This window comes from Anas acuta, chromosome 11 (genome assembly GCF_963932015.1).
Source record: "Anas acuta chromosome 11, bAnaAcu1.1, whole genome shotgun sequence".
Classification (NCBI taxonomy): domain Eukaryota; kingdom Metazoa; phylum Chordata; class Aves; order Anseriformes; family Anatidae; genus Anas; species Anas acuta.
This window is the reverse complement of record NC_088989.1, coordinates 14,015,195-14,036,968: the sequence shown is the minus strand read 5'-3', so window position 1 is coordinate 14,036,968 and position 21,774 is coordinate 14,015,195. Positions and strand designations below refer to the sequence as shown.

At 48.0% G+C, this 21,774-nt stretch overlaps 1 protein-coding gene across 9 annotated transcripts in view; it reads right to left on the bottom strand.

Moving 5' to 3' along the window:
- LOC137862596 (6-phosphofructo-2-kinase/fructose-2,6-bisphosphatase 4) overlaps positions 1-14,792 on the bottom strand; it is a 48,742-nt gene extending 33,950 nt beyond the window's left edge. For 2 of the 9 annotated variants that reach the window (XM_068694829.1, XM_068694832.1), the window contains exon 1: positions 14,544-14,792. Coding sequence is in view for 7 of the 9 variants with exons in the window: in XM_068694825.1 (XP_068550926.1) it covers positions 646-870 (225 nt within the window). In the remaining 2 variants the exon portion in view is untranslated. Of the gene's footprint in view, positions 1-645; positions 886-4,978; positions 5,024-14,543 lie in introns of those variants that run through there. The other 7 variants (XM_068694825.1, XM_068694824.1, XM_068694828.1 and 4 more) reach the window with 5 other exon arrangements.
- Positions 14,793-21,774: the final 6,982 nt, after the last annotated feature.

Below are 21,774 nucleotides of genomic sequence, written 5' to 3'. Positions count from 1 at the left end.
AGCAACCACACACACTTCCCGAACCTTTCCTTACTGCGGCATTCTCCTGTTAGTGCCTGCTATTCTGCAGATGCTGGAGCAACGTTTCACACCGAAACACCAGCCTGCTTACCCAGCAGAAATCCAGACGGTTTAGGCTATTTATTTTTTGTCCTTTTTTAAGCACAGGCTGCAAAGCAACGCAAGGAAGGAGAAGCCCGTGGCCGCCTGCCACGGCGGCGGAGCCCACAGCGCGTCCTGCGTGACAACCGCGCACAGCTCGCCACAAAGCCCCTTTTGTCTGCAGGGCCGCCGCAACCTGGACCTGGAGGGGGGAACGAAACCTCTGCGAGACCTAAATAAGAGTTAAAGAAGTATGAAAACACACCACACGCTGCCAGGCAGCTCGCTAACAAACGCCACAGCCCAACCCCTCCGAGCCCCGCAGTACGAGGAGCCATTAACTCCCGCGCCAGATGGCCGATAAAGCACCGGCTTTAAGAAACAGCACAGGAATATGTTTAGGCCCTTCTTCTGGAAGCATCTACCGAACGCGGAACCGCAGCGATCACAAGAAACGCCCCACGCGATGCCCCTTCCAGCAGCCCCCCACCCACCACCCCCATCACCACCCCGGCTCGGGGGCTCGGTGCCCGCCCCGCTCACCGCCGCGCTGGGCGCTGTGCCCCGCCGGCAGCCCGTTGTCGTAGGGCTCCCACGTCTTCTGCAGCGGGTTCTGCGTGAGCTCCCGCGACGGCGACGCCGCCGCCGCCGCCATCCTCGGTCGCCTCCCGGCTCCCGGCGGCGCCGCCCCCCCGGCACGGCCCGGCCCGGCCCGCCCCTCACAGCCTCGAGCCCCCGCCGTGAGGGCGGGCAGCGAGGCCCCGTCATGGCGGCGGCGCCACCTGCCTGCCAGCGGGCCGCACGGGGCAGCTCGGTTGGGACCAGGCGCCCCTCACAGAAGGGTGTGGATGTGGGGTTCCCCCCACAGGGGACAGTCCTCTGAGTGTGCTCTCGGCAGCCAGCACAGTAAACCCCCAGAACAACACTTCCACACAAAGCTTCCAAAAGGAGTGTTAGGGCTTCACAGAACCCCACGGCCGGTCAGCTAAACGTTGGTTTAGAAAGTCAGGCACTGACTAATGCATTTGTTCAGTTACACGTTCTGTCACAAGGAAGGCTAAATTAACACTGGTGCAGAAAATTGTAAGGAAACAGCAAGTTCCTAACGTCTTGTGGTGTGGCTTAAATGCAGCATGCAGCTGCCCTGTTTCACATCAACATTACCAGCTTTACAGCTCCAAGAAACCCCACACCTATGTTCACTGGTGGACTTGCTGGATTAGCCTCACCCAGACTAAGCAAAGTCATTACAGAGGTGAATATTTCACTCTTACACACACCTCCATCTTCGTATTTTACACACAGATTCTCAGGGCACTTAGCTTACAGTGGTCAAACACAACATGCATTTTCATTGCCTATCGGGTACTCAGACACTTTGACATTAGCACATATACATGTATAAACATGACTCAGTATGTCTGTGTGAATACGTATATTTAAATACTAGTCAGAGTCCGAGCACCTGAGGATCATTTTCAGTTTTTCTACTCGACCGCAAGCCAAAAGGTAGCTTTTTAAACAACAAAAAAATCTGTCCCCGGAGACGCTGGTTAAGACGCTCGCAGGAAAATTGATGCTGTTCTTCCAAACCCATGTGTGCTTGACCTGCCCTTCCCTCTTCACAAAGTTCATTTCCTTCTCTTCAAGATTGATTACAGTTTTCAACCCTTGGGGCCTGCGCTATGTTTTTATGTTAGCAATTCTTTCTTGATTTTGTTTTGACTCGATAGCTGACGCAGGGGGGCAGAGGGGTTACAGGATTTACGTTATAAGGGTCAGAAAACAGGGAGCAGAGAGAGGAAGGACTTTATGAACATTTGAAGGCTTCCGTCTTTTTTTTTCTGTTAAGCATGTATTTACTTCCAAAAGATACCAAAAGCCCCGTGAGCAGGAGCAGCTTAATCTGTGTCCCAGGTCAAATCCATTGCTCCATCGCCTGTGTGTTGACGTCGCGTTGCAGCCAGCTGAAGGGCCGAATCCAGCATCAGCCCCAATGTGTCTGCCTCAACCTTCTGATCAGGGCAATGCCACAGGGATGCTTCAGCTTTCTTACCAGCTCCTCCAGTAAAGACAGCAAGTCCACAATTAATTTAACAAAGTATTAAGAGAAAAAGGAGATTAATGCCAGCTTTGGAAAGGCACTTCTCAGGCCTGTCATGCATTCATTAAGTAGAAAACAGCAAGGTGCCATCTCCCTCCAGCCTCTACCAATGAAGTTTGTTTCTCCTTTCTGCACATCCACTCAGCACACAAGAACCGAACTCCACTCAGACCTACCTCACACCTGAAAGCACTGTGCTGATGTTGTTAATACAAGAACAGCATTCCTCAAAGGCATGCAGGGTGAATTACCAAATTTCTAAATCATGCCCCAAACATTAGGCATACCACACACAAACTTGCTCTGGCAGATTTAAGGCTGTGGCACCTGTGCAAAACTTAAATAAGGATTTGTCCAGCTGTTACAACCTCATGGTTATGGTCATGGGCTGCTTTACTGAGAAGACAAAGTGAATACAGAAATATTGTGCCACTCCTGAGGTCTTCTTTCAGAACATGGTTTTCAAGGGCACTTGTTGAATTCCTAGACAAAGACAAAACAAACACTGCTCAAGTAGACTCCAGATAAGTGATGGAGATCAGCTTCTACACAATCACCTTGTCATCAACCCCTGTCCTAATAGAAAGGCTGGAGAAACAAAGCTGGTTTCCGCAGGTGAACTGTTGGAGACTTGGCTTCGCTACAGGGAAACCACAAATAAGCCTCTGCTCTTTAGAAGGGTTTTACGCAAAGCTTCTGCTCTCAGGGCCACATTGAGCTGAAATCTTACCCGCAAAAACATCTCCCTGAAGAGAGAAAACGCCACAGAGAAAGGCAGCCTTGGAAAGGAACTGCTGCATAGAAATAGAGCACACTTGAGCCAACTAACCAAGCTTTACTTTGTTTTCAAACAACTGGCTGACAAGACAGGGGTGTCTTATGGCTTCATGCATACAGCAAGTGGTAATTATTTCTCTGAGACAAGGAAAGAGAAAAGAGGAGACTGCAACAAGGCTCCTGCCTGATCATACAGAAACCCTACCTTCTCTCTGTAAATAAGTGGGATCATATTTTAACAATATAATAGAGTTCCACTATATCTGCAGCTTACTTTCACGGGTCTCTTTTCCCTGCTCAAGATGTCACTTTGTAGCCTGACAGCCTGTAAGACATTCATAAACCACCCAGCATCTACGGCTTCTGTCTTTCCACCATTTCTCTGGCAGCACCAGCTCACTGCTTGCAGTGAGAAAAGAAGACTTTCCAGTCCTCCAGGTGTCCACACCCTCACTACGCCAAGCTCAACAGATACAGGTCATGAAAAACCAGTTCACAAACCTTTCTGCAGAGCAGAAGATTCTGCTACTGGAAAATGTATTTGTAAAACGCTTAAAGAACACGCCGCCAGCCAGAGGTCACAAGAAACGCTGTACAGAAACATGGTATTTACAAAAGTCAGCACACTGAGCCAAGCCCTGGAGATGAGGCATGTGCAATGTTTCAGCTGAGCCTGAGCCGAGCTGGGAGCGCCGTGACAATATCCTGTTCCCACTCACAGCAAAACGAGAACTGCCTTCTTCGGGGAAGTTCCTGAAATACACACGGGAACGCCTCCGAGATAAAGAGACGGTAAAACACGAGCTTTCCGTTTTCGCTCCCCTCTTATCGCCCGTGTTTAAACAAGCCCTGGGATGCTGGCCGTGCTCTCCAAGACACCGCGAGCCGACAGCACGTAGGGATCCACCGGGCGTTATGCTACCTGGATCACCGGCATGCCTGCAAGGAGGACACTACCCTAAAACTCCCAGACCTTTTGGCACCACAAAGGTCAGCTGTGGGCCCGGCCTCCCCTCTCCTCGGGGAAGCCCTTCTCTCGCCCCAGCCCGGGGCCGAGCTCCGTGGGCGGCCGGCAGGCGGCACCCCGACACCGCCCGGCTGCGCCCTGCCCGGGGGCCGGGCTGGTGTTAAAGGCTGCCAGCTCCGGGGGCTGAGCTCCCGACGGAGAGTTAAAGGCTGCAGAAGGGTTATCAGGAAGAAAAGTCCCATCTGCTAATCCTGATTTTTTTTTCCCCTTAACCAAACACAAAAAAAAATCCTTTTTTTTTTTTTGTATATATTAAACACTAACAATATTTCTTCATTAACCTAACACATTTCTCTAAAGAATTTCTCTTCCCACAATGTCATCAGGTACGTTTTTTTCCCTGCAGTATCAGTTATTTACTCAGCACTTTGAGGAAACCAACAGCATCCAACCTCTACGCACACAACTGGCAGTACAGAGCTAGCAGAAGCCTAAATCCAAGCGTTCCCTATTGCAAGCAGCAGGCTGCTCTGCCAGCTGAAAGTAGCAGGTAGGAATTAGCATAAATGATCCCACCTTCAAATAGGCATCTTCATTGCCTATATATCGCAATGGTGAGAGGAAAGAGAAGAGCTAAGAGTCCTTATTCCCCCTTCAAAAAGTTGTACAGATAGGGCTGTACATGTCTGCCGCTTACAGCTCTAAAAGACTTCAGCCACACAACACAAGCTTATTTTAAAACAATCTAAGGAGGCACAGAAGAATACAGAATTTGCAAAGAATACAAAATTTACATGAACATTTCAGAAACACAGGCACGCACCAGCACAGTCTTCAGACACACACATCTCTCACTTGTCCAGCGTCCCACCAACACTCCCTGCTTCCATGCAGGCCGGGTGGCCATACCCAGCTAACTGGCAGCCTGCTGTGCTTGAGTCATGGTATTTGTATGAAGCCCACAGGATAATTCCTACCCAAGTTATAACTGATTTTCTATTTTAATAAAAAAATGATGTCACATCTACCTTTAGCAGGCTTGCTGTGGTCCTTCATTGGTCAGATCTGTGCAGCTGGAAGGAGGATTAGAGGATCACATAAACTAATTCAGCTAAACAACCTGAGGACAGCCAGCAACAGCTATCTAATATACAAGGCAGTTGCAACACTGCGAGCCAATTAAACGAGATGGTGACCAAACACACAGCTATGCTTCACACTTCTGGTTCACAAGCAACAACACTCCAGCATTTCAGAACTAGATTTTGGGTGGAACAGGAGAGATTTCTCCCCACACACCTTATAAGCAACAGTGCTGCTTTCATTTTGACCAAGCACTAGCTGTGGTGCTGATACATGGTGAAAAGCTGCCGCTCGAGGGTAATGACAGCATCCAAGCTTGCACCTGCACTGAGTTTCAGCTATAATGACCAAAACTACCATAGAGCAGATGGGACGCTTGGCCCTCTTGATGACAGCTTATTACATCAGTGCCTCAGCTGGGAACACACTGTTCCCTCCCCTGGGCAATTCCTATATTCCTGAAGTACGGATCAGGCCCAGCAGGTTTTTCTCTCAGTGGAAGAGATGCCTTTAACAAGCTGCGTAGCTATGTTGTCACCTTTGTAAGGCAAGAACTAACCCGACCTTGCTGCGAAAGGAGCCAAAAAGGCAGCTCTCTTCCTCCTGGGCTGTTTGTGAGTTCCTGGATGATGACAAAGATGATGCCTTCAGAACCATCATCCTGCCTTCGGAACCATGCATCGTTTAACTCATGATTCCTCATGAGTTAAGGAACTTCTCACACAGCCTCCCACAGAGAACAGGATGAGTTCTCTCCATAGGGAGCTTAGCAAGCACAGTGAGCAAATGGGGAAGAGAGCTTTAATACCATCATAGCAAAACGACATACATTGATTCATGCCTTCTAAGGCCAGTTTCTCAGAACTTTCCAATACGTCACCATCTTAAATGAAGATTTCCCATCTCCTCAAGATTGCCAATGGTTTTCTCCACAACCAGAAGTACCATCCATTTTGTTTTCCTATTCAGCCTAATATCACAGGAGTCAAACCAACAAAAATGAGAAATAGCCCACTAAGTCCTGAAAAAATGTCAAGCATCCCACATTACGGGTTCAGCAGGTTCCCCATACCATCTCCATTTGTCTTTCCATTTAGCACCTGATTCCAAATCAACTCTAATCAAGAGGACCAGATATTGTGATACACAGGCCTAGCACTTACTCCATTTCTTTTGAGAAGAAAAAAGTGCATTACTGGTACCATTCACTCCGTGTCCTATTTCATATCACTGCCTAAAGGGAAAAAAAAATTTAGTTCTTTTGAAGTGGACCTGCTACCTCAAAGACAAACATAGCCTTAAGGATTCAGGACTTAAAAGAGTCTGGCTTCAACAACACACACCTATTGATGTTATTTTTATGAGTGTTTATTTTATTATTGGACTTCCTAGCTACAGTTCAAGCTATTAATGAGATTCAGGGAAAAAAAAAAAGTCACACTCTACATGAGAGTGAGCTACTACTAGGAGCAAGACATCTCTTCAGTGCTAATTGGGGATTAGATTTAAACAACATCCTAAATCCCATACTGACAAAGCTGTATAAATATGCACACTAGATTCCTTAAGCTGAAATAAAATAATATTCCTTAGCATACATAAGAAAAACAAAAAATCACCTAAACAGAAGACATTGGTATAAAGTACCTCAGTGAGAAAACAAGTTCATACCTATTCTAACAGATCTGACACAGGGAAAGATCTTACAGGGCTTAGGCACTCGGGAGCCTCAGCCATACTTCTTGGCTGGAGAGAGGACTAATTCCCACACTAATTTGCATTCATTATATTTCCTTTATCATCTGCTGAAACATCATAATAGATATTCATTGTGCATGCAAAACAATGATGTATCCCTTACAGCACTGTTTATGTGTGGCTTGATTCCAGCATGGTTATGTGCTTTCAAAAGCATAACAACCTAGCGATCAAGAAGCAAGCACTTGCTATATAAGGGTTTTTATTGCACGAATTGTATCAATAAAGCCTTGAATAGCTTTCTACTGAACGCATGCATTGTGCTGCATGCATATAAAACCTATCAGGCAATCAAGATAACTTGGGGGTAGATGTGTTATCAGCAGAAGGTCATGTCACCAACACAGGAACCGCATGAGAGTCCAGGGATATTCACATGCACGTTACTGACGTCAGCAACAACAGCAAAATACACCTTGATATACCAACACTCTGATCCTCGTTATCTTCACGGGAACCACTCTTGAAAGCATGGCCTTTCAGAGTAGTTTTATTATTTCTGAATGTATAAACATGTTAATGTAGGTATTTTTTACATTCCATTACATTCATACCTGGAGAAAACCATGTTGATTGGCCATCATGGTTTTCCTGCAAGGAAGGCTAGATCACTAATCCATTACACCTCCCATCCAAGCAGCCACCTCCCACCTTCAACTCAGAGCATGCTGAAATGAGTTCCCTGAGAAATTAGGCTAGACCTTCAAGTGATGCTCCTAGATATGTCTTAAAACCATTTCCATCATCACAACATTAAAGCAATGTTTTAAATCTTCCTGTTATGATGCAAGATAAAGGAAAGAAGGCATCCATTATTCATGCTGAGTGCAACCCAGTTTTAAGAAACCCTTTGTAGCTTACTGTACACCAGCAACTTCAAACTATTTACATGAGGGGGTGGCTGCTCCTAAGAAGAGCAGAAAAAGGACATTAAAACCGGTGGTGTTTGCAAAAATTGCCCATTTGCATTCACAGGTCTAGAGGGCAGCTGGAAATATAGAGTTTCCAAGAGGTAAACCTGCCATGGAAAGTCGTTCCTACACATTGTACTGGTAGTTTCCGATGTTGTTACTACAGCAACAGCACGTACAGCATTGCACAATCTCTGGACGGCTGGTGGGTGTACCCTGAAACATTTTCCTCTTCCTTGGTAGGGTGATACAGCAGCAAGGCCACTTCCCCCAGCTGTATCAGTTACCTGGAATCTGTGATGCAACCCAGGACAGCCAAAGCTAGAGAAGCTTGAAATATTTGAACAAGAAAACACAAACACATGCTTGCATTCACTAGCATATTTGTCTTTGTGCCTCTTGAGGTTACATGAGAACAATGTCTACAAAGTGGTCTGAAAATGTACCTGTTACCTTGAGCCTCTCTCTATTCCTTTGCGGATACACGAACATGAAAGAAAAATCTTCCCAATTCCTAGCATTTGGATTTGCTGTTATGAGTAAGAGTATAGTTAAAAGGAGCACGAGGGAAGGATCAACAGCTTTAAATAAAAGAGAGAACCCTTCTCTAGGCTGAAAGGCTTATGAATTATGCTCACTTACAGCTAGTTTCGTATTAGGTATTTTAGCATTTATGATGTATACATATCCTTTGTATACATATCTTTCATTCAGCTAGGACACAATGAACGCCACTTGTTTACAACAGCTAAAGCTGTGCTGCTAAATGTAAAACACAGCAGGGCAAGGGCAGATGACTTCTAAGAAAGAAACTTAATGCTATCTTTAAAACCAAACGCTATTGACTGACTGCAGCAGTAGAATTTCTCAGGACAGCCATTTAAAATAAAAACAGCTGAAAAGACTAACTAAATGCATTGGGAAAGAAAAGTTATATGGTGAGCTGGAAAAGGAGAAATACATTGACAATAAAGAACATGCAGAATTTGCATTGGATTTAAGCACATGAAGTACACCAAAGGAATAAAAACAACCAAAAAGGCTTCAGGATGAAGCTACCCATCAGATGGCAGCGTTTTAAAAGAGAAGAAAGAAATGGAACTCTTGAAGCATGGGAAGGGGATTTGGGTTTGAAATATCGAGTTACTACTGATGGAGAAATCAAAGAGAAAAACACCAGCAGAAAGACAGATGCAGGTCTGGATGAAGCAAACCGTCAGAGGTATAGAGTGCATCTGTGAGTCATCAGCACATAATAGAAGTTGAAGCCATGTGAACGCCTGAAATAGGGCACGGGGAGACAAGAGCAAAGCAAGGTCATGTTGTGGGAGGAGGAGGAGGAGGAAGCATGGGCTGGGGGGTGGAAAGAGTATCATAAAAGCAAAAGCAACGAGATGTTAGAAGAAGCAGTGACTGCAGAGAGGTCAGGGAGAATGAGGAAAAAAACATGGTTCTTTGAACATTCTGGTTCCATCAATAAGGTGTGAATTGGCAGAGACCAGTATGAAAGCATCTAAAGTGGACTCAGAGCAGACATTGAGTTGGAGGTTGTACAATCTCATGTTGTTAGAAGGACAGGACTTGTCCAAGAGCTAGAACAAAAACAAAAAAAGAGGTGAGTACAGTTCCAACAGAGTATAGCATTCAGCATATATTGCCGTTTGGGTAAGAGGGTCACTAATGGAAAAGCCCATGGTGGTGGAAGCAATAGCAAAACAGTTAACGGGGCAGCAGCTGGGCCTGAAGTCCTGCACCCACCCCTACAGTTACTCCCGGTTTCATGTGCATGCTATAGGCAGCAGAGATTGGAAGGCTGGTTTTTGAAAATGAGGAATAAATCCCCCTGGAAAGGCAGCATGGAAAACTGACACTGACACAAGGAGCAAAAAAAAGAAACCTCGCAGCATACATGACGCCAGCTGCCTCTGGAAATGTTCTTGAGCTCTGCGGAAAGGGAGCGTATTCATCCAAATGAAAATACAAGAGAGCTAGAGCAAAGCTTCTCAGCAGTTTATAATAAAAGCTAAATTCACCTCAATTTAGCAAGCTGCAATGCTGTCATATAGCCTAAAACCTAGCACTGGAGGTGACAAATCACCAGACAGACATACCACAATCCCAATCACAAGCAAATCTGTGTCTTCATAGCCTCCAGGGCAGATTTCTCATTTTCTGTGTGTTTTGCAAGTACAGCTAGATGGCTTATCAGCTTCCTGAGACTAACAGGATCAATACGTAGATGAGGAAGCTTAATAGGGATAATAAAATTACAACAGCCAAAATAATCTAATTTGTGAAGTGCAGGCAGGCTAAACAACAGAAATATTACAAATGAAAACTGCTGCAAAGGGGAAACATTTGCCAAACAACAGTTGCCATCAAAATATTAGCAAAGAAACCATTTTTGTTTGTGTTTAAAAACAAAATCCCCCAATTCTCTTTATATTTCTAAAAAGAGCTTTGTTTCAGCAGCAGCCTCTGTAGAGAAAATAAATCATAATGAATGACTGCAGAGTGAAGAAGGCCATACTCCAGCATACGGGAGAGACTGGCACCACATTATGTAAATACACATCAAAATAATTAAATTTTAATATAAGTTGAAAGCAAATAGCACACGCAGCAGCAGTGGTAGCAACCTGACAAGCAAGTGACAGATGCTTCAGGTTAGGAGCACCTACATTATTTTGCTGAATAGCATTAGCCACAGCCTGAAAAGTAGCTCCAGAAAGAGACAAAATAACACTCGAGGAACTGGGGGGGTGAAGTTCCCTGCGAGGTAAAGCAGAGGGGTTTGCCAGAGGAAAAGGAAACCAGGAGGCTTGGGTGCCCAAACACAATCCTGAATATTAATGTTGTTAGAAGACTTTCATCTCCCAGCACAAACAGCCTCCCTCCAGTATGTGCGTGGGGATGGGCTTCATATAATTCACTTCATGTTAGTATTCGGCTATGTAAAGGGGATATGATGGTGGAGCAAAACCAAAACAGATCAAATGCAAACGCATGTACCCTCCACCTCCCATGAAACATCAGCTGTTCAGGCTCGCTTGCTCAAGCCCTGTGCCTTCAGGAATCACACAGCTGGGTCATTAACCAATTTGAACCTTTTTGGACACAGGAGAGAGGTCTCAAAAACCTTAAAATCTCCTACATTTTAGTGAAAACTGGCTACCAAAAGAGAAGAGCTGCCCTGCCTGCACTTCAGCCTTCCCCATCAGACATGAGACTGGCACTGGATGAGCCCAGGTCCTCAGACCTGACCCAAACCTGGGGAAGAACAAACAGTTACAGCCACAAGACCTACATCCATGGGAGATACCTCTTCCAGAACTGCTTGAATTTTAAGTTTCCATACCCTAACCCCCAAGTGGGGCATTTCTCAGAGAAAAAATAAAATAAAATGCAAGACAGGGAGAGAAGAAAAAGAAAAAACACAGCTAGATCAATCTACAAAAAATGAGGAATGACTTCGACTAACAGGAGAGCTGCTTTCCTCTACCACAAGGGCTGCCTTGGTGCTTGTTCCACTCCTCCTTCATCCCTACCAGCCTGCCTCTTGCAAGCCACCTAAGTTTTTTTTAATTGCAAGAGGTAATGAACCCCTGAAATCCCCCCATTGTTTTGGGGAAACCAGTTTCACACTGATAATAGAAAAACTACAAAGCTCTTCTGTTTTTCTCCCTCCTCAGTGCAGAAGGTAGATGTTGCAGAGCTCCAAGCTGAAGAATATCCATCGGGTTCCCATGAATGACAAAAGTTGCTTGTTATTAACTGACGACACTGATTAGGTCTCCAGGGATATATGATCAAAAGAGAAAACGTAAGAGGAAGAAGAAGGCAGCCTTAAATCCAAATATTGTTATGAAAGCAGTAATTGTCAAAAACAATCTCAGATGCATTAAAACAACTCAAATTTTTAATTTATGTCAAAAGAGGTGTGCGTAGCCATATGGAAGCTTTTAATTGCAAATAAATCACTACAAATATTTTATCCCTTGCATCAATAGATATGAACTACCCATGGGCACACTGGGTATGTCACCCAGCAGTGAGGATTTCTTGCTGTTTAAGGAAACTTTCCTGCTTATGCACCTAAACACGTGCAGGATCAAACCAAGCCTCGGCAGTTTCAGTACAGACGAATCCAGCTCACAAAACTTACTGCAGATGGAGCAACCACCCAAGTGTGAACCCGTTTCAAAAGGTGCCCCACCATAGCCCGTCTGAGCGGGGCAGGAACGGGGCGCATCCAAGTGACATGGCACTGTCACCACGCTGCTTCACGCCAACCCCGCAGCAAGCTGAGAGCCCCCGAGCCCTGGCAGCCCAGCGATCGCCGTGCTGGGGCACAACACACACACACAGCCAGCCCTGAGCCCCTGGAGAAGAAAGAGGCTTGACGCTACGCAGAGAGAGGAGAAAATGCACGTTGGAAAAAAGAATAAGGTTGGGAAGAGGTTTGGTGGTCCACTATCTAGTGACAAAGGGAACTAAGGGCTTCACGGCCTGTAAACAAGATAGTAACGTCCTGAATCATCTGAAAACTAATGCCATGCAGTCATTTCAGATATCTAAGTGACCAGTCGTGCTGAAATTATACCCACACGCACAGATTTAAAGCTGCAACCGGCACATTTTATCCACAAGGACACTCATGACAAATACATCCAATTTTATTAATAAAACATTACAAAACAGCCCTCTTACCCATCACGTGGAGAAAAGTCAGTGCAATTAGGAGACTCGTGTGCATTCAGGCCCTACCACAGAAGTTGCTCACTGAAAGATTTCAGGCTCATCACAGCGCACAGATTCAGCTCCTCGAATATTACAGATGCCAGCACCCCGAAGAGCCCCCCCCTTCACCAGCCTCTCAAGTGAGGTTTTTGGGCACAGCAGAACCTCAAGGGCACTTCAAACCACGCGGGTAACACGACACACTCCATGCAAAACCAGAAACATCGCTTCTCCTCGCGGCAACACGAGCTCACGGACCCACCAGGTCGGAGCGAATTTACCCAAACCGCGCTGCCACACTCAGCGACTCCAAGGTTAGCACTTCACCTGGCAGCACATTAAATACATCTGGGGATCAGTATTCATAATTAGCGTGTGATTACAATATTTAGGGCCAGGGTTTGGCAGGCACCCAAGAACAAGCCTGGTTATTAGCCAGCCCGAGCCAACGCGGTCTCTTGGGGTGAGCCAGGCCAGCACTACACCAGAAACTTCCTCTCTGCGCAACCAAATCACACCAAAATAACCCCCCAGCCTCTGCAAATACCAGCGTGTGTGGCTCCTTTCCATGTCCCCACTTTGTGCGCCTAATAAAAATTGAGTAAAACCAGGAATCCACTTAGCTTACTTAATTTCAGCTGCTAGAGAGCCCGATGAGACGGATGAGAGACTTCAGACTTCTTTATTCCCTTTTACCCCCTTGTAGGATTTAATTGCTGGACCTCTTACGCTCTCAGAGAACACAAATCAAGCACTGCTTGTGACAGAAGGTTAGCGAACAATTATTTGACCCAAAATGGGACAAAAAAAAGGCTTCTGGGAAAAACCAGAGCAGACGCAAGGAACACAGCACTTCCCATATCTGTGGCTGCTGCTTCCTCCACTGCACGTTGAGAGTTTTTGTCATTTCTGCAACGTTTGCCTTGTGAACTTTTCCATGGACCTGCCCCACACAGGGCATGGAAACAACAAGCCTACCCTATATTCTGTACACAAAGCCATAATCAAAAATAACACACAGAGCGAGAAGGTGAGAGTACCCCACCAAGTCTTTCCCTTCAGAAAAAAAAAAAAAAAAAAAAAGCAGAAACCCTTCTGACCACGCTTTCCAGTGTTTAAAGTCCAATGTAGAGAAAAACAGCTGGGACAGAGTGCTGTACACAGCTCGAGCCCTATGTAAACCCCACAGCCTCAGTGAGCACCCTGGGCTGTAGCCACGGCGCTCCGCCGGCAGCGAGACACCAGGCACAGGCTGCACTGACCAAATCCGTGATTCAGAAGAGCAGAAGGAACATTGATGCAATCCAGTTGAGAAACACATTGGTGTAACCAAGCTGATTTTCTTTTTTTAATTAGATGGATGACTAAAAAAACACCATAAAACTGCTAAAAGCACTTCGTTTAATCCAACAACACCCTGCTGCTGGGCTATGTTTGTAAAACTCCGTGCTTTTTCCTAACAAAATGTCCTATTTCGCTCAGTCCAAGCAGACCCTCCCTCCCAGTGACCTCGCCAAAGCTCTCAAACCCAAACCCTCCCCGAAAAGCTCCCCGCGCGGTGCCCTCATCCTGCATAGCGATCCCTCCACGAACACCCTCATTAGATGACGGCTCCAAATGACCGGGACCTGATGCAAATGGATGCTGTTGCTTTTAATTGCAGCCATAATTATGGGAGTGCCTCGCAGCTGAGTAAGGCCACATGAAGCAAACTTACTGGCAGCCTCGCGGAGAGCCCCGCGCTCGCTCCCCCCCCCCCGGCTCCCCCCGAGTGACCCCACTCGGGACCGCTCCCGTTTGGCTCCTGCTGCTGCCGCCCCGTTGCTGGCGGACACCTGGGGAGGTTTCACCGGGAACGAGCAGGGCTTTCAGCCCCAGCCGGTGCTGCCCCGGCTCCCCCTCCTGCCCCAGGCTGCGGCAGAGCCCAGGGGAGCGGGGCAGCCCGGATCCCCCCCAAATAACCAGTGGGGACCCCAGAAGGGGCCGGATCCCACCTCCCCCCGCTGACCCGGGGTCGTAGCGATCTCCTCTCCACCCCCCCCAAAAAAAATAATAATAATAAAAAAACCCTCGTGGGTCCCCAACGCCCCCCGGGTCCTACCTCTGCGCTGCCGGCCCTGCGGGCGGTGGCGGCCCCACATCGGCGCCGCTGCCTCCGCTCCTGCGGAGCTGCCCCCGGCTGGGCGCGGAGCGGGGGCGGGACCGGGCCGGGGCCGAACGGGAGCGGCCCCGGGCAGCGCCCCCCCCCCCCCCTTCCCCTCCGCCGCCCGCCCCCGCCGCGGAGGAAAGGGGCAGGTGCGGGAGCGGGGAGGGCGCAGAGCCCCCAAGGGACCCGAGGTCGGGGGGCTCCGAGCCCCCTCCCCGTAGTGCCCGGCAAGGAGCCCGAGGGGCAGCAGCCCGGAGTGGGGGGGGGGGGGGGGGGCAGGAGGGTTTCACCTTAAGATCGAAAGGGTTGACGCAGGGAAGGGAGTTTGTTGGTATTTTTGCTTAAACTCCACGTGATGTGTTAGTTATCACCGGGGTAGGATGGGTTTTAGTAACTCCTTCGTCCTCCTGCCTGGCTGCCTCCAAAAGCGCTGCCTGGGCTGGTTCCAGGCCAACGCAGGTACCAAAAGTGCTGCAAACCCTCCTGGCTCTGCCTGGGAATCACCAGAGGTGTAAAGCTTCAGTTACCAAAATGCAGCTTCTTGAACGTTAATCACTCACAGAGGTGAAGTCATGTGAAAGAAAGGTTGCTTTTTTCATAAACACCGAGTGTTTATGTGCTTATCTCCAGATGGTGATGCCCCCTGCAATGAGGAAGCTCGGTGCCCGAGGTCAGCACGGTGCTGCTGGCGGTGCCACTTCCCCGTCGCGTGTGTGAGTGACTCACCCCCAGCTCCTGCTGCTCCCCTGGTCCTGGGCTCTACCTAAAAAATCATCAACCTACTCAGAAACCCCTCTGGAAACCAGATTGTTAGGGACCGTGGGGGAGTGGGGAGAAACGAGTTGCCCTGGAATCAAAGGGGCAACCTTCTGTTCTTTGGGGGAACCCTCAAAGTAAAATCCAGCTCCTTGTGCACCCCCTGGAGCACCGAACGGCTTCTAGGGGTGCCTCTGTGCGAGTGGTGGGCTCTGTGGGGGCCAAGCAGAGCTTCCTTTTGTGCCCACCTCCTGGGCAGCACGTCGTCCTCCCTAACTCCCTGTGATTCCGTCTGAACTACTGATACTTCATTTGCTTCACTGGCACGGACAAAATAGTGCAAAACACGATTTGGGGCTTGGTGTGCGACTCCTTCCAGCTTGGGGCTGCTGGCTGAAGCTGTCTGGGAGTTGCTCCATGAGAAACATCCTCAAATTGCACCCCCCTCCCCCCCCCCGGGACAGGGGCAAAGCCCTGTCTTGTCTGGTCTCTCCCCAAAACATCTTATAGTTGTGGTTTCTGGGTTTAGCAAAGTCTTTTCCCAGCATTGCCATTAAAAAAAATGTTTAAAAAGAAGTGTAAAAAAATATATATGTTATTTTGGTAGGTGGTATGAAGCCACATGAGGAGCAGAGAGCCAGGCCACTGCAGCAGCCACCCTGCATATTCATCCTTCTGTCCTTGGCCTTAAAAAATGAAGGAAAAAACAGCAAAACCACACGTCTGCAAGGAATCCTCATTGCTTAACGTAGATAAAAGGGTTCAAAGTTCCCCCCTCTCCCCCCAGCCAGCGGGAAGCAGCTCAGTAACCACACCAGGAACTTCAACTGCTCCTCTGGCAGAAGAAACGCTCCCGAGTACCAACAGCAAGGACAGCCTGTAATCCAGCCTGGGCTGCAGCACAGCCCGGCACTGATCAAAGGGCTCCCGCGTTTTCTTTCGGTGTTTTTTTGTCCTCTCTTTGGCCAATTCTCTCCTTCAGCTCCATGGATTGGGAAAGGCAACGTGAGCGCTCAGCGCCGCCGCTCTCCTCCCAGCGCCCGCTCCGGGCTTGCCCTCTCTTGTCCGGGCGGTGTGTGCAGCCAGCGAGGCTGGATGCGAGCTGTGCTCATGCGCTCTTAAAAGCAAAATACGGATCGACTGGGATGGAATTTAGCTGAAGGAGCTGTTGGAAAGCTGGGGTTTTGCTCAGCACCCGTGCAGCCAGCGTGCCGCAGGGGGACGGCTTTCTGCCTGAGCTAGGAGGGCCCGAGGGAGGTGGAGTTGGTTGGGCTGGCGTGGTGAGGAAGAGATCCAAGGAACAAAAAAATCAAGATAAGCACTCACACGACTCACACCTGGGATTTTTGTCTGAGCTTGTTCTCGGATTAAACCGAGCAAGCAGGGTCATCCTTTGGGCTTACTTGGTCCCGTGCCCTTCTCTGACGTTTTCGCGAGTTAACTTTCTTCTGCTTTAGTGTAAGCCAGTAGCCTTTCTCTCTGGATCTCTGGATGACAGTAATTTAATGATGGTTAAACCCAGGGAGGTTTTATAACTATTTTAGCTGGCTTGTAGTCAAGTTCCTTGGTTACAATGGAAGGTTTAAGCTGTTGGTCCTTTGTTTTTGTTAAAGCTCTTGGGAATCGGGCAAATGCAGGACTGTATTGTAGCTGGCTGAGCCAGGCAATGCAACTATTATTTTTTTTCCTTACAAAGACATTTTGCAGTCTTCACCCAGACAAACTGCAAGCTTTTAGAAGTGTAAAAGGCAGAAATATCCATCGTCGAGCCAGCAACGAAAGGTTAGCACACTGCAATTATTCATGTAACCACATTGTACCTCCTTTTTCCTTTCTCTTAACTCCTTCTTCATCTGTCCAGACAGTAAGATCTTGCAAAAATGACGTGGGCCCTTGTCCCGAGGTGCAAGAACACGTCAGGGTACCCCAAGGAGACTGCAGAAGTCTGGGAAGCTGAATCTTATCAAGTGGGAATTCTCCCCTCGCCCAGACCCCAGGCACTTGCCTGGCCTTTCTCGGGCTCCGTGGCAGGGGCTGCCTCGTTACGTGCATTGCTGGCGTGTTTGCCTGGCTATTTTTGTGCTGCTCACTTACTGTACGTGCAGCTGCAGCCGAGTGCTGTCTCTATCAGGGACAGCTGAGATTTTCCATAACCTTTGACTAAGAAATAGCCGTGTCTTTAATCGTGGCCCCTCTGCACAACAGGTAGCACTTGGGAAGATTACATAAATATTACTGCATTAAACACGTTTTCAGCACATTGCCAAACCATGGGAGAAATTAATAGTCTGATGTATTCTCTGTTTCGATTAGGAAATACTCACTGATTAACCTCCTTGTTATTTTAAACCTTTATATGGATTTATCTAGCAAGAACCCAGACTGAGGCACCCTTAGGAGGAGATCCCCCTCCTCTGTCATGCTGGCAGGTATTTCCATATCAGCCTGCACGTGAAGAAATGGTTTCTTCTTGCTCAGAAAGCACAGCTGGGGGTTGTTTTGTGAGCCCCAGAAAAGGGGCACTCCCGTTATGCCTTCTGGCCGTGGCAAAAGAGGAAAAGATTGAACGTCTCTTCTGCCCAACATCCTGAAGGGTAGCTGCTGGTGGACGTTGGTGGTGCTTCTCCCTGGGCTCACCTGGCTTTGTACACCGATGGGGAGGGTGCAGCTTTCCAGATGAATTCATTCCATCTGGGTGCCATTTCTGTAAGCGATCAAGGCAAACCGAGCAAGTCTTAGCACACAAAATAAAAAGCAATACGAGTATTTTTCAATATGATTAAACCCAGCATGGTTTTTTGGCTGAAAATCTGCTCCACCCAGCTCATTTTTTTAGGGTGGCAGAGGCGCGGGGAGAGCAGAGTCCCTTCCTTCAGCGAGGTTGCTCTGCTCCAGGCCAGCGAGTGCTGCCAAGAGGCAGCTGTGCCCCAGGAGCCGTTCGCACAGCCTGGGGGGAGTGGGCTGGTTTCAGGTGACCGTTTGCAAAGGTCACCACCTCCGCTGTTTGGTGAAAGAAAAATAAGTTTTAACGCAGCCCACTCCTTGTCCCAGCTGCCTCGGTGATGAGGAAGCGAACGCAGCGCTGAGCGTGGTGCAGATGCCTTGCACCCCGCATGTATCGGGCATTCGTGGTCACGCACCCGCTGGAGCCCTGCAGCAGCCACATAAAAATGTTCTGGCTGCCGTCCGTCTGCCACCAGAGCTGCACCTGCTGTGCTGGGTACTGCTATCTGTGCTGTGCTTTGCAGGTTTGTTGTTGGGGTGAGAAAAGCTGGGCCTGGAGCTATTCAGCTCCCTGCTATCTCGGCTGGGATCTGCATCGTGCAGGTATCTGGTGATGCATATTAAAGCAAGTAAGATAGCAAAGCACATGCGCTTTGCACCGAGGGTCAGATACAGCCTGAAGGTTTTCTCCCCTGCCCCAATTTCAGTTTGCTTTGTTTTGGCCAAAGCAAGCCCCAAACTGCCCAACAGGACAGGGGATTGCAGCTGTTTCATCCTAATTGGGAATTACAGCTAGCAATCTGTCAGATCAGGCTTCTCCTCCCAAGAAAACTCAGAGCCAAATGCTTGGCGGTTTGTGCAAACTGCTTTGCTGTCAGGTTTGCTATAATGTTCAGTGTTTAAGTTTGCTCACAGTGTAGCATTGGAGCATCGGAGCAGCGTCTTGGAGCGCTGTGTGCCTGTGCATTGAACGTGCCATGGGAGGAAAACTCGTCCGCAGGGCGTTCTGTAAAGCACAAGCCAGTCGGTTCACAAGTCTGACGCTCCTTGGGCTGTTGATAACCCTCCTGTTGGCTTGCCAGCACTAGCACAGGACACTGATGAGCCTGTTTTTAAAACCCCAGGGTGGAAAATAACCAGGAGAGGAGTTACTGCCAAGTCCGAGCAGCAGAGATGCTGCAAATAGCGCAAGTGTTGTGCCTCGCAGTAAGCGAGCTTCCCAGCGCGGAGGCATTTTTGTTTACATAACCTGAAGCAGGCTCTGCTGTTTGGGCTGGATGTCTAAACAGTTGCAGAGAGCCAGCAAGCCATGCCTCAGGGTTGGCAATGTATTATTATTATTTTTTTCCAAGTAACTTCTGAACTTGCAGTCTGCTGAGCTGGAAGGAGCGCTGGTGCCCCTGGAGCGAGGTCTGTCCCGCACAGGCCGGCTGTGGAGTCTGCGCCCCAGAAAGAGACCAGGGGTCTGGATCTTTCCTAGAAACAGCAGAGCGAGGCAAAAGTACAGAAGTGGGAGGTTTTCAAACGCCAAATCCAAATAGGCTGCAATCCTCTGTCCTGTTGGACAGTTTGGGGCTAGCTTTGGCCAAAACAAAGCAAGCTGAAACTGGAGCAGGAGAGAAAACCTTCAGCCTCTCCCGACATCGCCACCGATTTCCTGGCGTATTGTATTCGCATTGTATTTCCAACTTGTGGAGGGCTTTCTTCTTTCCCTTTTACGCGATCTCCATGTTTTATTCAATCTGTACCTTGCCTTTCAGCTAAACTACTTCATGTCCTAGTCATACCGAAGTATTTAAGGGCTTCTGACCATTAGCATCTTTGTTCTAGGTCCTACAACATTCTTCCTCATTTCAGAGCAATCCGCAACTCAGTTTTCACTGTTTGGGACAGTTAAACCATCCTAAGCACTGAAGATAGATTCTCTTCTGGAGACAGCACGTGGCTTAATTTACCTAGACCAAAAATACTCAACAAAATACTTTTTGAAATGAAAAAACAGGCTCTGTAAGGGTGGATTTAAGTGACTGTCCATGTTTCTTGGAGCAGTGCTGATCTGAGCATTGCAGATTTACTCACCCACCCTGAAAACTGCTGTCTGTGCACAGTGTCCCTACTGTGTCCCTGTCCTCCTTGGAGCCAGGAGCTGGTGATGGGACACCCAGTGTTGGGTGTCTCTGGCTACCCGGTAAGCTGGCCTCCAAGGTTGGAGGAACAACTACCATAAGGATGACTAAAACAAATCCTTTTCAGCACACTGAAAACTACTACTTGAAGGTGACAAGCCTTGCTGGAGCCCAGGCTTACATTATTTCGACACCAAGAAAAAGAGCTCGTCCACCTTGCCAGCCTGGCTTTCGCTCCAGGCGAGCCATGAGCCGGCACCTGGAGGCAGGGTTCTTGCGGTGCTCACGCAGCTCCTGGCAGTGTTCAGACATTTCTGCAGCTCGAGAGGCAGCGTCTCATTCCTGGTGCCCTTTTCAGTGATTTGTTCAGGTAATGGGCTGAGTTAGCCTAAACTTCCATGCCCACGAGACTCCCCAAAGCAGCCCCTAACACCGCACCAGGTATCCAGAAGCCAAACACCTGAAGCACATGGAATGACAAGAAGCTCCAAGTACGGAGCCGTGACACCTTCCAGGCATAACGAGGACTTGGACATCACAGTTGTTTTCCTTCTGTGAATAGAAAGGTGAACTTTGATACAAATACCAGATTCTCAGTAGCTCGGGAGGGACGCAGAGCATTCATTGAGTTGAATCACGTTCTGCATACAAAAAATACTAAGATAATATTGTTTCCAATATTTACACACAGCGTTTGTCAAGGTCTTGCTGTGAGAATTAGATTAGACAATTCTTTCCAGGCCAAAATCCAACTATGACTAAGTTTCTTGAGGGAAAGAGCTTGGCAATCAGGTGGTACATGCTTCTGAAGCCTATGGCTGGGGAACCAAAGGGTCCAATCGCATCTCCATCATTACCTCGTCAAAAAATAAGGAGGTGTGAGCAGGATGGATACCTACAATGTCTCTGCAGGAATCAATCAAGTTGTTATTGGGGTACACACAAGGACAAGAGTATGGGCAGCCAGCCCCAAATTATTTCAGGTCGAGGCTGATGTCGCCAACTGCTTTGTAAAAGACACTCATGCTCTGGAGAGAGCATCTTGTAAAGGGATGTCTGGAAATGTTTCTGTGTTGGCGGTGTTCCGTTGCCAAAATGATGCCTGCTATCCACAGGCGAGCTTTTATCACTGCACTTGAAAGAATTGCAAAGAAAAATTTCTGAACTATTTAAAAATCTTCCAAAGTATTTCAGTGGGTTTTGAACTCATCAGCTGAAAAATATAAAAATGCAACCCTGTGAGAGTGGCTTGTAAGGACAAAGAAGGGGCACCAGAGACTCACAGCTGCTTAGAGCAGGAGGTAATAGGAAAAGGACTCCCCGAGTTGTAGCTCTCACTTCTGTAGCGCATCACCAAGGTGCAGCCATGAGCTGATGCCTGACCTGGCCCCAGGAGTAAATATCAAGTCCCTAAATATCAAGTCCCTGCCTAGCAGTTCTCCTTCCTTCTTTATGTCTGCATTTAAGAAACCCTCGTCACCCTGTGTTGCTCTGTAATTCCATGCCTCTTCAAAACTGGAGGCTCAAATTAATTCTCTTCCTAACATTCAGCTACAGGTTTATTGACTCCTCAACTCAGC